This window comes from Podarcis pityusensis (genome assembly GCF_964106645.2).
Source record: "Podarcis pityusensis genome assembly, chromosome: 3".
NCBI classification, from domain to species: domain Eukaryota; kingdom Metazoa; phylum Chordata; class Lepidosauria; order Squamata; family Lacertidae; genus Podarcis; species Podarcis pityusensis.
The window spans coordinates 34,566,520-34,583,145 of NC_138026.1; the positions used below are offsets into that span (position 1 = coordinate 34,566,520).

A 16,626-nucleotide genomic window follows, 5' to 3' on the forward strand; every position below is an offset into this window, starting at 1 on the left:
GTTACATTTACTGCTCCATCTCTGGGCCCCACAGAATGAAGACTTGAACTCAGGCATCAGAAATCAGGATGCAAATCTCAATGGTATGTTATTTTCCTATTTACTTCAATGAGGTTTTTTTAGAAAGAAAAAGAAGAAAACAAACAAATATGAAAAGGCTTAAGGGAATGCAGCCCCACTTTCCAGTATCATTGTACCATAGAGAGACTGAGTCACGCCAAGCTACCCTGAGGACACTTACAATGAACTGTTCTCTAAGAGTGTTTCCTTTAATCCACAGCATCCAGTTCTCAGTGCTGGAAAAGACAGTGATTGTCCCTCCTCAGATTTCTGGATGAATGAGAACAAGGTTGGGGAGTGCTTGCCCCTCCAGCAAGGGCTGGATTTGCTCTGGGAAAAGTAGTCAGGGGCAAGTGACCATGGTGGCTGGGCCAACTGTGGAAGGAGTGGAATGACAGCAATGAGCCAGCGAGGTGAAATAGGGTGTGGACTGCGGGGATGCGGATGCAGCGTGGGGGCACACCTCCACCTCAGCATAAGACACGCCAGAGCGGGTCTAGCTGCCATGGCCACTCTCTGACCTTTGCCTCTCTCGCAGAAAGCTTTGCTTAATGTTCCACTTGGCTGGAGCATGTCAAATGACGCAGACTTTTGGGTATCAGGGGAACATTTGGGGGAAACACCTGTCTGCCATGTGTATTTGCTAATGCTGCAAATTTGCCTTGCTGGAAATACGTTAAGTTCAGGGTAGTTCCACTGCTGTTTCCAATTGTTGACTTCTGCTAATAAAAGGAGCCTCGGCAGAGCTAGCCGGCAGCTTGCTTGGAGCATGCTTGCTTGCTTGCTCCTGCACAGTTCGCATGCATTCAACTCCTGTGCCATCCTCTGTTATTTCTACAGTGGTCTAAGGAGAGGGGTCTGTAGAGAGTGCCAGGGACGGATTTGACCCATATTCTGGAAGATCCCCATGATGGGTTCAAGTAAATAAACTGTGAGATGACCCATGCCACTGACTGTGGCCTAGTTCACAGAATCATAGAAGTACCTGTATGGGTTCAACACAACATCAAAAAAGACCCTTACGACACTTCCAGACTATCACTCTTTCCAGGTGGGATTCACTGTCCTGCTGGCAAGTTTAGATTATACAACTAAAGTTGATTTGGCACTTCTGGGCAACAAACCCCACTTCCTTCCAAAATTGGACTTTTTGCAACAAGGAAAGTGACAGGAAAATGCACTGGCAAATGTACAGTAACAACTGCTTGATGCAACATCATATAACCTCCTCAAAACATATCAGAATGAATGTTCAACAGTCATCAACATTCCCTGTAAACTTTGAGCAAACAAATCAAGATGAACGCTTCATAAACAGGTAATCTGGAAGCGACCTTAGATTCCTAAAGGAAAATACTACTGATCGCTTGGGTGAATACAGAAATTAGGAAGAGGCCAGCCAGCTAGAGCCAAGTTTCAGGTTAATTTAATGTGATCTAGCAAAAAGAAATGAGAACTGACTGGGCATTTTCTCTCTTTTCAAAAAAGTCTCTATCTGCTACTTAAAGCCGTTTAACACATTTTTAAAATGTTAGCAACATTATTACAAATTAACATCATCAACTGCAATCAATTTGCAGCTTTCAAAGTATTTGCACAAAGTAAATCTTCAAAAAGCATCATAATGTAAACGCTCGTTCATGTATTGGGCTAGAAAGAAAGTTCACTCATTTAAGTTATAAAACAGAATGATTTTTATTTTTCAGCAAGCTGTTTTGTAAATTGGCATATTAATTGGGCACCTAACAAATATACATTTAGTGCTAATGTATTGCTATGGTAATGATATTTAGTAGCATGTGTACTAGAATAATAGGCACATTTAAATGCAACTGCTTGCTGCTGGTGGTCATGCAAATCAGTCTAGCTAGGGATACAAATTATAAATCAATAGTGCATGGAAATGATCTGATACAGCCCTGGAGAACAACACTTCTTTTTTTATTTATTTACACAAGGTGGCTTTTTCACATTTCCCAGCAAAGTCGCATATCGCTCAGAGGAAACTCTGGGATATTTTCAGTCTGGCGTTTCTGATGGTTTGACCTTGCAGCCTTTTCTGTGAGTAAACAGGAACTGCCTACTGAATTTACACCAACCTTGTGAACCGCTGCATGTAAATATTTACCTAATCAATAGCAAACAATAAATAGCAGGTTACTGCTTGCAAAGCATTGGCAGAAGACAAAATACGACTCATGTTATCGCATACTGCATTTCTCAGAGAAAAGCCCCAAATACCTCTTGAAGTACCTAGAGTTTTATTCCTGATGTTAAAATGGGATATTCCCCACCAGGAGCACTGCAAATCAATCTTGATGCCTTCCTTTTACAGCAATGCAGTATTAATCAATTGCCAAAGGACCCAAGTTGAGTTCTGCTGAACCAAAGGCCCAGAGTCTTGTTAGTCAGCAAGATGTGTGTGAGAAGCCCACAAGAGATCTGTCCCACTGGACTCTCCTGCTCGTGCTTCCCATTAACTGGTGTTCAAGGGCATACTACCTTGGATACTGGCAGTAATTTATTACCATGATGACTAGCAGCAAAGGATAGCTGCCATTTTCAAATTACGAGGGCCCCTTTCCAGTTGATAAAAGTCAAAATCAAAAAGCAAAGGCAAAACACATAATACATCAAAATCAAAAAGCAGAATTAAACAAAACAAAAAATTAAAAGCAGATCCAGTATTCTCAAATCCTTAACTGTCATTACCTTATTTCATCGACCTCCTCACGCCTCCCTTTTTTGTATTCTAGTTGTTAATTGTCTCAGCAAATCCTTTCCATTTTTCATAATATTCTGTCATTAAATTACCTTAATCTATTTTAGCCTTATCTTACCATAAAAAACTCTAGAACTTAAAACTTAAATCTTATTTATACCAATTTCTCATTACCATAGCATATTCTTACATAGTTCTTTTTAACATTTCTGCTAAAGACAAATAATTTCGTTCCAACATTTTTCTAATACTCATTACTTTTACAAAACATTCCTAAATAGAATTTTAAAAACTTTCTTCCAATTTTCATCCAGCGTCTCTTCCTCCTGGTCTCGGGTTTTGTCAGTCCTTTCTATCCCATCCATCTAGTTCATTAACCTGGTAACCTTATGTCCGAGGCCCTTAAGTCTCTTCCATGTCCCTTCCGCAGATCTTCTTCATATTTATACCTGTACTTTACTTTGTCTTCTGCTCCTTTCACTCGTGGAGACTCCAGCTTGACAATATTTTTGTCCCTTCTCGACAGATCAGCCCCTTTTCCATAGTCCACACTGAGCTCCATGTGGTATTTAAAAGCATGTTTCAAAGTCCCTCCAAGGTTGAGGACCCCCACAAGTCCAAACTCCTCCCGGCCCAACGCCAGATTTGAAAATTCAAAACATCCTTGCATAGGGGGGGTCTATCCAGCCCCCCATCTCCAAGCCGAACAAGACTCTATCTCTCCAAATCTGGCTTTTTCCAGGTTCATTCATCAGATCCAACAACTCATGTTCCTGCTGGGCCACAGTTCCCTCCATCTCTGCCTCCCGAGGTCCAGCCACAACCTCCTCCCTCATCTGATCTGTCAGAGCACACTCCTGAATTAATTCCTGAGTGGGAATATAGATACCCACTACCTGTCCAAAATTTCTGATCGCATCAGTCATCAAATCCATCTTCTCATGTAACTGTTCCAATAAAGCACTTGTTTTGCAGAAAGCACGCACCAGAGCCTCCGAGTACATTGTTGTGCAAGGTCAAAGTCTAATCCCACGATCTTAATCTATTGCAGCTGCAAAGCTCCCCAGTTCAGATTAATAACAGTTTCACAAGCTCCCTCTAGGGGAAGAACTTCTATTTGTATCCATCTCTCTTTCTCTCTTTTTTTTTTAGCAGATCTAACAACAAAGTTTCCTTTTTCAGATATTTTGTCAATATTTTGTTCCTTTTAGCTGCGAAGGAGAACAATGGAATCACTATGTTTCTCTTCTTTTAACTATCTGTCAAAAACGTTTGTCTATAGTCAATGAACTTCCCGAAAACGTCTGTCCTGACACCCCGCTTCCAGGTTCAGGACGGTGGAAAATTGCTTTTCTTTAGACTCTCTTCTGCAAGTTTAAACAGTCCAGAAAAAATCCCCCCTCTCCTCCTGCTTCCAAAGGGGGTTCAGTAATTTTAAGTGATGAAAGTTGATCCTTTACAAATGATTTTCTAAACTCTAGCTTGCCATGTCTTTGCTTTAATCTTTCTACAAAAAGCGGAAGGCTGACTTCCTGTTTAGACCTTCCCGCTTCAGTACCAAATTAAAAGGAATTTCTTAGTCCAATTTTCCGTTCTACTCACGGGTCGTTGTTTAGAGTCCAATTGTCCAAATTTAACCTACTCACGGGTAGTTATTTTTGTAGCCAGATTGTCACAGGAAAAAGGTAGTGCTCTCCGGTAACGGCTGTGTGGCTTCGCTCCACGGAAGAAGCAGTTGACTCTCAGCACCGCACCGCTTGCCCCGCTTCACTCCAGAGCCCGTAATTGGGTTCTTTTACAAATTGGGGGGGGCGCGCGAAAGGTGCCCGCCGAGTCCCACGGTCACAGACTTCACAGACCTGTGATTTTTTAAAGGGTCCCCGCTTCGCCGTAGCGGAACAGACCCGATTTCCATAGAGCTAGTCCCTCCGGATCAGAGGGAGTCCGCCATTATCGATGGCGCCACCCCGGAAGTCCCCCCTCCATATGTTGTTGGACTACAATTCCCATCACCCCATCCAGCATGCCCAATGGTCAGGGATGATGGGAATTGTAGTCCAACAACAGAGGTTGCCACATTGGGGGAAGGCTGCTTTCCAAACATCTCATAGCATTCAAATGAGGCTCCCTGGAATTCATGCCATCTGACCTGGCAACCCTTAGCATGGCTAATGCTACCTGCACATGCTCATAGGCTCCTTCCTTTCATTTCCTTGTGCTCATAGTATTTTTTGAAGAAAAGTGTCAGACAGTAGCGCCTTGGCATGCCCTACTTTGTTCTGCTCTTCTCTTTACACCTTTTCTTTTTGCCACTTGCAGCAAGTCTAGAATTTCAAAGATGTGACTGAAGCTGCTTTGGCTTCCAGGCAGGGCCATTTTTTGTCTCACAGCAGTAGCAGCATTCCCTTCTGGTTTGCATCCAATTGCCTTCATTGCAGATGGCGCAGAAGAACTTGTCCACATGCGCAGAAGAAAGCCTAAGCTGACACTGCCTCCATCTCCCCCTTCAAAACTGCTGCTGCTCCATTTTCTGACCCAGAATGGCACATTAAGGTGATGTTCTGTTTCACCCACCCACCCAATAGCACCATCAGCCTCCTTCTCACTCCTCAGACACACCCTCTCTCTGTCCCTTTTCTTGCTGGTGGTCTTCACTTGGACTGCCGGCTTCCCTGGAGGTCATGCTCAGCTCCCCTTCTGCCATGGCTGAAATGCTCTACCTGGCCGGATCAGGACTCCTCAGAGGAGCAAGCTGCTATATTCAAAAAGGCCTTTATAATCATTACACCATGATCCCTGTGCTCCATATTACTGCCAAAGCCTGGGGAGGGGGGACATTTGCAATGGAACCACAGAATCTTCTAGCCATGTAGTCACATGCAATGAAAGCACACAGCAATCAAACCATGCTGTTCTTGTCACTCAGGTTAGCACATGGGTAGGTGAACTAAGACCCGGGGGCCAGATCCGGCCCAATCGCCTTCTAAATCTGGCCTGCGGACGGTCTGGGAATCAGCGTGTTTTTACATGAGTAGAATGTGTCCTTTTATTTAAAATGCATCTCTGGGTTATTTGTGGGGCATAGGAATTTGTTCATTCCCCCCCCCCCAATATAGTCCGGCCCTCCACAAGGTCTGAGGGACAGTGGACCGGCCCCCTGCTGAAAAGGTTTGCTGATCCCTGGGTTAGCAGCTTCCCCCTTACCAGTCTGAAGCCTCTGGCCAGTCCCCACTATTATCCTGATTGATCATTGACTATTTTGGATGCCGGATGAAGGCTCAGAATAGAATGCAGCTCATTTGGCACTGCCTGCCTAAAGTACACACCACCAAGTGTTGGTAGGACTGGGAAATGTCTTGCGCCAAATTTTATGCTTACACTGTTTAAAACAGTAATTCAGAAGGCTACAAAATCGACAGCATTCCACAGTGTGACTTGCATGCAACCGTTTGATAAGTAGTGCCCTTTACCTTTTTGACAGATGCACAATGGCTTCCCATTGACTTGCGCCAAACAAGTAGAGTTGTTGATACATGGGTTGTAGGGGGCATCACATGGGTTGTAGCGATACTGGCAAGTCCTTCCAATATAAAATGGAGGACAAACACATAGAAATTGCCCATATACAGTGGACTCGTGGCAGGTGGCTCCATTCAGGCATGGTTCAGAATCGCATTCATTTATATCTTCACTGCATTGCTGCCCTGTCCAGCCTGCTGCACACAAACAACTAAAGGGGGAAGAGAGAGGATAATGAAAAGAGGTGAAAGCAATCTTTTTAAACAACAAAAAATATAAACACTTGCAACAGCCTCCTATATCTGCCCCATTGCTTTGATCTGTGTTTTCAGTACTGAATTACAGTTTCCCCAGGGTCTTTTTCCTCAACAAGTAAAAATAAACCCTGCTACATAGAACAAAGGAATTCATATCTGAGAAAGAGAAGGAGAAAGTGCTTAAAAGTACAGGGAACAATGTGACATATAAATAAAATAGCTGCCCCATCATCACGCTTAGTGTTAACTGACTTCCACATGCAGAAATGGCCACACAAATATATAAGTATGTAAAATGTGCATAGTTTGCTTTCCCATCATTTAGGACCCCACAATGACTCACAGTTGCAAATGCAATTTAGAACAGTATAAAAATACCAATAATCAGTCAAATAGAACAAGAAATTAATTATAGCAGCACAGTCTTAAAGAAAATAAATAGGCAGTAGCTAAGAGTACCGGTATATGAATATTTTCTGCCATTAAAGGCCATTAGGCTTAGCATGTCAGATGAAATATAGCAATGATGGTGCAAGGCAAATGTGCTTGGAGAGAACGTTCCATCATAGGCCATATCTGCACAACGGTATCATACCACTTTAAACGAATCCTTGGAACTGAAGTTTGCTAAGAGATTGCTAAAAGTTATTAGGAGAGTCCTATTCCCCTCACATAGCTACAATTCTTTGAGTTGATTAACAATCAATCCATCTCAGAGAATTCTGGGAATTGTAGCCTCCTGATTTTTTTATTTTGAAAGAAAGAAAGAAAAGTATTTGTGTAGTTTCATTAATTTCGCAAGAAGCTACCTAGGAAGCCAATGTATATTTCTTGCACATCCTCATGGTGCTGAGATTAGATTGTAAAGGTGGTCTGAGAGAAAGGTGGGATTTGAACACAGATTTTACCAAGTTCAGCTATTTTTCCACTTGAGCCTAATTCAGGGAAGATGCGAGTTGTTTTCAGGCACTCACACAAAAAGCAGAAAACTTGCACCTACTGAGCCTGCCTTGTTGTTCTCTGCCAGCCACACATAGGGGCAAACACCTGTAAAGGGGAATCCAATGTGCACAGGCTCTGTCTGCTAATGGGAACCCTGATTGTGCAGGGTTCCCAGTTATAAGGAGGGTCTGTTTGTACACAGAGGCTTTTCTGTACAGACGTTTACCCCAAATCTTGGAAGATAGGAAGGTGACAGGACTGCCAGAGTAAGTGATGGGAAAGATTGAGCCAAAGGGTATGGCCCTAAATCTGAGTGTGTGACCCCCCCCCAAAAAAAACCCTTCTGTTTGCATTTTCTCTCATCGTTAGATGTATCCAACTAAGAACTGACCAGCTGGGTGGGATTCACCTAACAAGCTCCATCGGCGGAAGCCCTATGCAAGGACTTCCACTTGCACAATGGGGCTTTACCCCACACTTCCCTCCCCAACCCCCCAACAATTGGTTCTGTTGGGGGTCAGGAGAATAACAGCACAAGGAGGGAGACTGTTCTGTCTGCTAAGCTGAAATGCTTGCGGATACAGAGCATTCATCATAGTGCAACGTTGACTGCTACCCACTGAAATGAATGAACCTAAGTTACGGCTCATCTACACTCACACTTGTCCAAGCGGTTTTCCTTTTGCCCTGACACTTTCCTTGGCAAAATCTGCTATTTAGCGCTGAATCAGATCCAACAACAATCTGCGGGAAACCTGTTTGACGTTTACTCCAATTCAGCGGTAAAGATCACGTTTCCCTGGGGGAAAGCAGAGGAAAAAGTGGAAGTCTAGTTGAGTCCTTAGTCACGTCCATTCATTTCAATGAGCCGGCTGTGAGCAGACCTAGCATCCCCTGTGAGTTGTACCCAATGCTGTGCCAAAAGGATTCTATTAGTGCAATGGGACTTCAGTTTCCTCTTCTGCCCCCCACATGCCCCTCAGAGTCTGCTCTAGATGGTTCCCCCCCCCCCAATAGCTGATTTGGCTGGTGCCCGATGGGCCATAAGGGACAGGAGAGGAAAAGGAAACTGCATTGCACAAATGGAAGTCCCTTGTGCCAGCAGAGCTGCAGCACTGGATATGGCCCTGAGAGGTTCCCCAGCCCCTTCAATCTCTCTTTCACTCTCAAACACACCTACCCCTGCATGTGAGCGTCTAGAGCAGAGTATACGTAGCCTGGTTTCTGAACTATAAGTTTCCCTAAGTTCTATGGAGGCTGATTGCCGAAGAATTGATACTTTTGAATTATGGTGCTGGAGGAGACTCTTGAGAGTCCCGTGGACTGCAAGAAGATCAAACCTCTCCATTCTGAAGGAAATCAGCCCTGAGTGCTCACTGGAAGGACAGATCCTGAAGCTGAGGCTCCAATACTTTGGCCACCTCATGAGAAGAGAAGACTCCCTGGAAAAGACCCTGATGTTAGGAAAGATGGAGGGCACAAGGAGAAGGGGATGACAGAGGACGAGATGGTTGGACAGTGTTCTTGAAGCTACCAGCATGAGTTTGACTAAACTGTGGGAGGCAGTGGAAGACAGAAGTGCCTGGCGTGCTCTGGTCCATGGGGTCACGAAGAGTCGGACACGACTAAACGACTAAACAACAACAATAAGTTCTGTGAAAGGCAACATTGGTGAGACTGAATGCCCTAATTTAATTGACACAAATGTGCAGTGTACACCTTTATTACTTCTGCTCTCTAAGTGTCCTGATGACAGCCACAGCACTTTAGACAGCCGCCACATGCATTGACATTTCCAGCGCATTTTGAATGGAAACTTGACACATCAGAAACTCCTACATATTAGAAGGCTGCTGTTTCTCCACATTTGAGCACTGGGAGGGAAAAGGAGGAGTGTGGAAGGCCAAGTTACAGTACAGAATATCTACATTTTCAGCATGGAATGAGGGGACTTGCTTTGCCAAGCCTGCCCTTCTCTAAGATGCCTTGCAGTTAATGATGCAGATGACGATAATGAGATGCACCTGTGTTTCCTCTCCAAATAACCCTCATGGCCCTGCTTATAATGGCACTTCCCTACTTGGCTTCTTTTAATTTTAATCAACACTAACTATCTGGAAGCATTTGTTGCCGGTGTGGTGTGCCAAAATAAAATAAACATATTGATGTATGCCTTTTGGAAGGAAAGGACCTTTTTCTTTGTTCTGTACTTCCCTCAACTAAAAATGTCATGTGTGTCACCCATATTGGAAGAAGTAAACAGCATCTTTCTTCTCCCTATCTCAATGCTGTTGGAGTTATACGCTGCCCTTTTGTCCCACAGCCAATGTGAAGCATCACAAATGATGCCACAAAGTGAAGCATGAGACAGGCCTGAGACCTAGGGTGCACCCTGCATGGTTTTTAAAAAGCTGCTGCTGCTGTTGTTACTGCTTTTCAACTCCTAGGTGCCTGTGCATGTGAGCAGAACAGTCCAAATGTGTTCATCAATTTAAGTAGTTGGCAAGGACTATTTCTCCATAAATGCCACCATCAACTTGTGGGGGTAGGATGCCCCCAAATAAACACAAATCATAAGCGGCAGTGGATGGTGTAGTGGGTCTGCACCCTTTACCTGATCTCCTTCTGGCTCCAGTGAGCGGGGGTCGCTCTGGTGGTGCACCCCCCCCCCAGCACACCTGCCCTGGGCGCCAACAAGAAACACTCCACTGCTTTTTCTAGCTGCGACATAATGAAGACTCCTATCTTCAGCTGCAATCTGAATGCACGACTTGAAAACGTGGATACAAAACAGAACACTGGACCTGCTCTAACAAATGAATAAACCAGCCGTATACACAGCATCGTTTGGGGACTGAAAGAAAACGAGCAGGGGCTAGTTAGGCTAGTTGCATGCCTTCAGCCCTGATCTCCTTCCTAACAGAATCCCCATGTGACTTCATTTTGCACGCCTCCCTATTCCTAAGTAACGCCAGTCTCTCCCCTTTTCGATCACTGGGGCTACAATTTACCGTTACACAGAGCTGCTGGAACTGCTTAATGAATCATTGGCTTGTTGTTTGCAATAATGTCATATTTCTATTTGCTGAGACAAAGAGCTGCGAGGTGTTTATTACCTTGGAAATTTTCAGCACTTTTTTTTTATAAATCCCAGATTGAAAAGCAAATGCAGTTAATTGCCTGCCAAACAAAATCTGCTGCAGGTAACGACAGAAGATGTTTTACATTAGAAAGAAGTTGCCAGATTTTGACAAAATGCCCTTGCGTAGCCAGCAGAGCTGACCGTACCAAGTCCTTCTGCAAAAGTGACTTGCATCCCATTGTCTGATGGGAGATAAACAAAAGCTAATGGGCTTTTTCGAGTTTGATGTTTCTTCCAAGCTTAGAATCATAGAATCATAGAATCATAGAGTTGGAAGAGACCACAAGGGCCATCGAGTCCAACCCCCTGCCAAGCAGGAAACACCATCAGAGCACTCCTGACATATGGTTGTCAAGCCTCTGCTTAAACACCTCCAAAGAAGGAGACTCCACCACACTCCTTGGCAGCAAATTCCACTGTCGAACAGCTCTTACTGTCAGGAAGTTCTTCCTAATGTTTAGGTGGAATCTTCTTTCTTGTAGTTTGGATCCATTGCTCCGTGTCCGCTTCTCTGGAGCAGCAGAAAACAACCTTTCTCCCTCCTCTATGTGACATCCTTTTATATATTTGAACATGGCTATCATATCACCCCTTAACCTCCTCTTCTCCAGGCTAAACATGCCCAGCTCCCTTAGCCGTTCCTCATAAGGCATCGTTTCCAGGCCTTTGACCATTTTGGTTGCCCTCCTCTGGACACGTTCCAGTTTGTCAGTGTCCTTCTTGAACTGTGGTGCCCAGAACTGGACACAGTACTCCAGGTGAGGTCTGACCAGAGCAGAATACAGTGGCACTATTACTTCCCTTGATCTAGATGCTATACTCCTATTGATGCAGCCCAGAATTGCATTGGCTTTTTTAGCTGCCGCGTCACACTGTTGGCTCATGTTGGCTTGCTGAAGGATCAATCAAAGCACTTGTTTTTGCCGTAGCTACAGGCCCTTCCACAATACAAACTGTTCAAGGCTGCAATGCTAGAATGCAACCTCCAATCTGCCTGCTCTTAAACATTCCAAGTGCAGAAAGTAGGTACCTGGGTTAAACTTCTCTCTCCAAGTTGAATACACTAAAATGTTCTCCTATAATTGCAACCACCTCATCCTTCCATAATCTGCACTTCAAAAAGCCTGCATTGGGAAGATGAGGAAAAACAACCCATTCATTCACCACCTCCATGGGACAACAAAGCTGCTGAAAGTAATTGTGTCAAGGGCTCATTCAACAACCATTCACTGTATATTTCCTTTCCTGCGCATGCTATCAAGTTTCATTGCAAGCCACCATTTTGGGCAAATCCAGGATGCCGGCTATCGGAACTATACGCGGCTGAAGCCTGCTTAAATAATCTAACAAGCACTATTTGAAATAAAGGCACACATGTTCTGCTAGGTAAAAAAACGTTCTAAAAATAAGCAAATCTATCTTATTTGTAACAGCCCCATCATTATCCACCACCCTGCCATTGATTCCCCCTCCTGCAAGCTGGGTAAGACCTTTTTGGCCCAGTTTTTTATTTATTTATTTAATTTGTTTGTTTGTTTCTTCAGCAAAGAAAAATATTAAAGAGAAATGTGTTCGAATGAATCAAGTTTCCTGCCTTCTGTTGTTTTTGTATGAAAACACTACAGTGAGCTAAGTTAATGGTAGATTAATATGTAATCTTGATGAGGCCAGAGCCTCTCCAGAGTAGTAACTTCTCTAGTCAGGCCACACAACTGAGCCAGCTCTCCAGGAGATGGCTTCCTGGGTTCTATAGTTCTGTGCCAGATATTTAGTTCAAAATTCACACATTACAGGAAGGATGGTGAGGTCCTCAAACCATTATGTAGTAGAAAGTGGGTGTTTATTCTTCCGTGGTCAAAATATAAGGATTTTGACAGCTCACAAAATCCACATTTATTGTCCTGCCATTAATCCCCTTAATTCAAAAGTGGATGGGCATCTTGTAATATCAAATATTTTGATAGTACAAAATTGATATGGACTATTTAAGACCAAAAAAGAATCTGGACATGCCCACATTTTATGCCCCAACAAGGCATTTCCAACATTATACCGCCAGTCTTAGACTGTGCTTTTGGCCTAATATTAATTATTTCTGCCTTTGCCCCAGTATAAATTATTTATCTGTTGCTTATATTTTATAATGTACTTTTGTGTTTGGAGTATCCCTTGGAATAGGTTTGATACTCATTCTACAGTTTCAAAAATTGATGCCTGTATATTGAAAATGGACCTTTGCCACATACTAAAGGTAAAAGGGCATATTCACATTTCCTTTCTAGCCTTTCAAACCTCCCTTATCCTTCTTCAAGTTCCAAAATTCTCAAGGATTAACCCTTTTGAAGTCCACTCAAAAATCCTTAGAATTATTTTTTTAAGAAGACTCCTCCAAACACAGGTATCCCTAGCATTTCACTTTCTTTGCAAAGCTGAAGATAAAAGAGGATATTGACCCTATATGGGGAAGAAAGGCATTTGATAGGAGAAAGCTGGCGGGAGAGATAAAGGAAGGGGACTATTATTATCATAACAGTGAAAGAATATGCCTTTGCATGTGCAGTCTTATACAGGGAAACCTTAGAGGGCTTATGTAGTTATATATATATATTGTTCCTTCCATTCTAATTGATTCCTTCCATTTAATTGGTTCAGCCCTTTTTGCCTCATTCCTTTTCTAATTTCCTATGATTCATTTCCCCATTTCTATGCATTTCTTATCACAGTCTCCCCACTCATAATCTCTTTTATAATAGCAGTAAAATAGCATATTTTTAATACATTGTGTATCAAGTGACGTAGCACACAAAGAACAAAATATCTGAGACAGAGGCACATTGATTATTATGCATTTCTATTTCACTTCATGTGCATGTTACCTTTCCCTCATCACCCTTTAAACTGATGAGCACGCGTGATCATATTTGAAAGATCAGAATTAAAAATCTCAATTTAAACGCTAGTCACGAATAGTTTGAGGAATGGATTTAAGTACTGTGTCCCTTTGCTTTGGTTCACATCCTAAGCTTTGAATCTCCTAACTACTTATCCTTAATTAGTCTCATTTAAAGAGAGATGAATTCTAGAAGGGTAGTCATATTGGTTTGGTGCAGTAAACATAATAAAGCGTGTTACCGCACCTTAAAGACGAAGAGAGGAACAATAAATATGTTGGCCTAAGATGCTTAAAGACTTTTATTTTCAAGTCAAGCCAGTTCCTGTATTAAAGGACAACTCTGGAGTAAATACATAGAAGCTGTACATTGTGCAGTTAATATCTAGAAGGCCACTCCCGTGTTAGTCTGTCAATAAAATATATTCACTAAAATTTATTAGAATTGCCACTTTCACACACATATCTACTGAATTTTATCAATCAATCTAAAGGTGCCTCTAAACTGACGGTATTTTGTGGCAGGAATTTGGGCTCATACTGGCTCAATTAAAGTGGTCAAAGTGTTCTGTTATCCTAGTGCAACAAATCCTTTTAAAGGGACTTTTTGCAGTTAGGAAAGTGATGGGAAATGAACTGAAATGTCAATAATCTTCCTGGATCAGGGTCCTGACAGAGTGTTCTGTTCCTCTACTTTACTGTGTCAATACTGCTGTGGATTTTAGTATATACTACCTCTATGTTTCTCTAGCTCCATGGACTTTCCAAAATGTTGTCTGTGGAACACTCAAAACATCTGATTTGTCGTTTGTTTAAACACAGCGGTGGAGGATTTTTTTAAATAAAAAAAGTTAAAACCTCCATTTAAGTTATTTTTAAAAAGAAATTCTACATTACCCTGCTTTAACAAAAAAAAAAAAAAGCAAAACAAATCCTCAGAGTTCTTCAGAATTACACGTCTACACAGCCTTACAATTTAAGGCGTATCAGGATGCCAGTAAATCCTATCGGAGGTTGCAAACAAAGTCACCAGAAAAAGCCACTGTGAAGCTGGAATATTTAAAAAAATCACATCTTTATTGTTTTAGGATAAGAAAGACACCCACCCACCCCAGATATTATGGAAGAAATGGCATATGAAGGAAAGGGGACACCCCCAGCTCCTAAATTACTGTTGTGATTTCAATTTAATATGGTTGTATTCCAGCCAACATACACACATACATCCTGGATCAATGAAAGAATGACAGTGGAATAAGAATTTGATTTCTGGAATCTTGTGTGAATCCAACAAAATCCAGCAGTGCATGCATGGTCAATTTCCCCTTTGTTATCAAGTAAGAAAACCCTGTCAAAGTGCTGTTTGAAAACGTAAGTGAAAGGAAATAGGACGTTCTGCAGCTCCCATCAGCCCCTGCCAGAATGGCCCATGGTGAGGGATGATGGGATTTGTAGTCCGAAACATCTGGTGGGCACTGGTTTGGCGAAGGCTGATCTAGGGCATTCTCTCTCTCCCTACTGCATCATGCTGAATGGCTTTAAAGGGATCCAAATATAACAATGAAACTGAAATGGTCAGCCTCTAGCTCATAAAGGCCCACATTAATTAGACATGAAACAACTGCCCTTCCATTTAATTGCATACTAAATATAAATCCCAGCGATAAAAACGTCACATATTTTACTGAAATGTTAGTTTTAACAATGTTTTAAAGGCCAATATATGATTACATTGCATATTGTGCCTGTTTTATAGTTCTCAGAAAAGCAGGGAATTGGGAAGAACATTAAAAATGAAGTAGATACCATCTTGGATGGGTGAATTGTCTCAAATACACAAATAAATAGATTGTGATCCCTCAGAGGTTATTTTACAGGCATTCAAATTATTACAGTTGTTCCTTTTGCTTGTCTACAGAGAGAAACAGTAACTCACCAAATCCTATATAGGCATATCACATTCTCTCTTCTTGTCTAGCGTCTCTCTTTAGCCTAATCTTATCTCACAAAGCACTGCACATTGAATATTAACACTGAAAGCATTATGCTCCATGTTTCAATGGCACTGAAAAGGTTCTAGATTTTTGTGTGTATGTGTGTGTAGACGTAACATGCACTGCAAACGGAAAGGGTGAGAATTGACATGCAGGTGTTGTAAGACAAAGCGTGTTCTCCTTCATGGAGAGCACGTGTTGCGGTGGGGGCCGCCAGGACACTCCAAAGTTGGGGGGCGGGCTAATTGATCGTTGGCCACTGATGCGATTGGGGCTTCCCTTGTTGTTGGGAAGAAGTTAATGTTGCCATTTATTGATTGACAGCCAGAAATAGTAAAACTCCTTGCACGAGGCTAGGGCTTCCTCTTTTCGCCCGTGCATCAGATTGCCCGTCCCTCCCTCCCTAGAATAGGGTTGTTCGCTTTGACCTTGCTATGCCTGTCATGGGGTCGTCTGCTTTGGAGCGGGGGCCTGGTAGGAATTTTGTCCATCTGGCTGATTGGCTGGGGCCATTTGGTTTTTGCCAAAGATAGACATCCTGGGAGAGAAGACTAGGAAGATGCACAGGTTGCATCTGCCGCAGTGTCTATCAAGAAAGACCTTATTAAACTTTTGAAGATACCACTTAAAAGAAAGAGGGCTGTATGCAATGCAGCCCAACTCCAAGTAGATCAATTAAAATCAATATATTTAAATTAGTGATACTAAATATAAACTATCGATTTCAATGGGTCTTCTCTGAATATCACTTAGGTGGATGCAACAAACAAACCCGTTTTAAAAAGCTCAAGTCAAAATACATCTTTCTCCACACTGTGCAGTAAAGATTATGCTCAACCATTAACAAGATTTACAAAACTTCATATTTAATTAAGCTTTTCGAGCCTGCGTAGATTCTTAAAATTTTAAGAGCAAATTTGCCATTTGAGCAAACTGAAGTGTTCGAAAAGGAAAGCTATATTGCTGCAGGTCATATAAAACAGTAGGTAAAAGATATAAGTATGAACACTTTTATTTTTTTAATCACATTAGTGTTGTGTAATATGTGGCACAGTGTTAACAATACTGAAATTCAAAACTGGGAGCAATGCTTATATTTT

General features: G+C 42.3%; 1 protein-coding gene across 3 annotated transcripts in view; it reads right to left on the reverse strand.

Moving 5' to 3' along the window:
* Positions 1 to 16,626, reverse strand: part of EYS (eyes shut homolog) — a 500,175-nt gene that overhangs the window by 395,887 nt on the left and 87,662 nt on the right. For all 3 annotated transcript variants that reach the window (XM_080997889.1, XM_080997888.1, XM_080997887.1), the window contains one exon: positions 6,253 to 6,512. In XM_080997889.1, the coding sequence (XP_080854015.1) occupies positions 6,253 to 6,512 (260 nt within the window). The remainder of the gene's footprint in view (positions 1 to 6,252; positions 6,513 to 16,626) is intronic.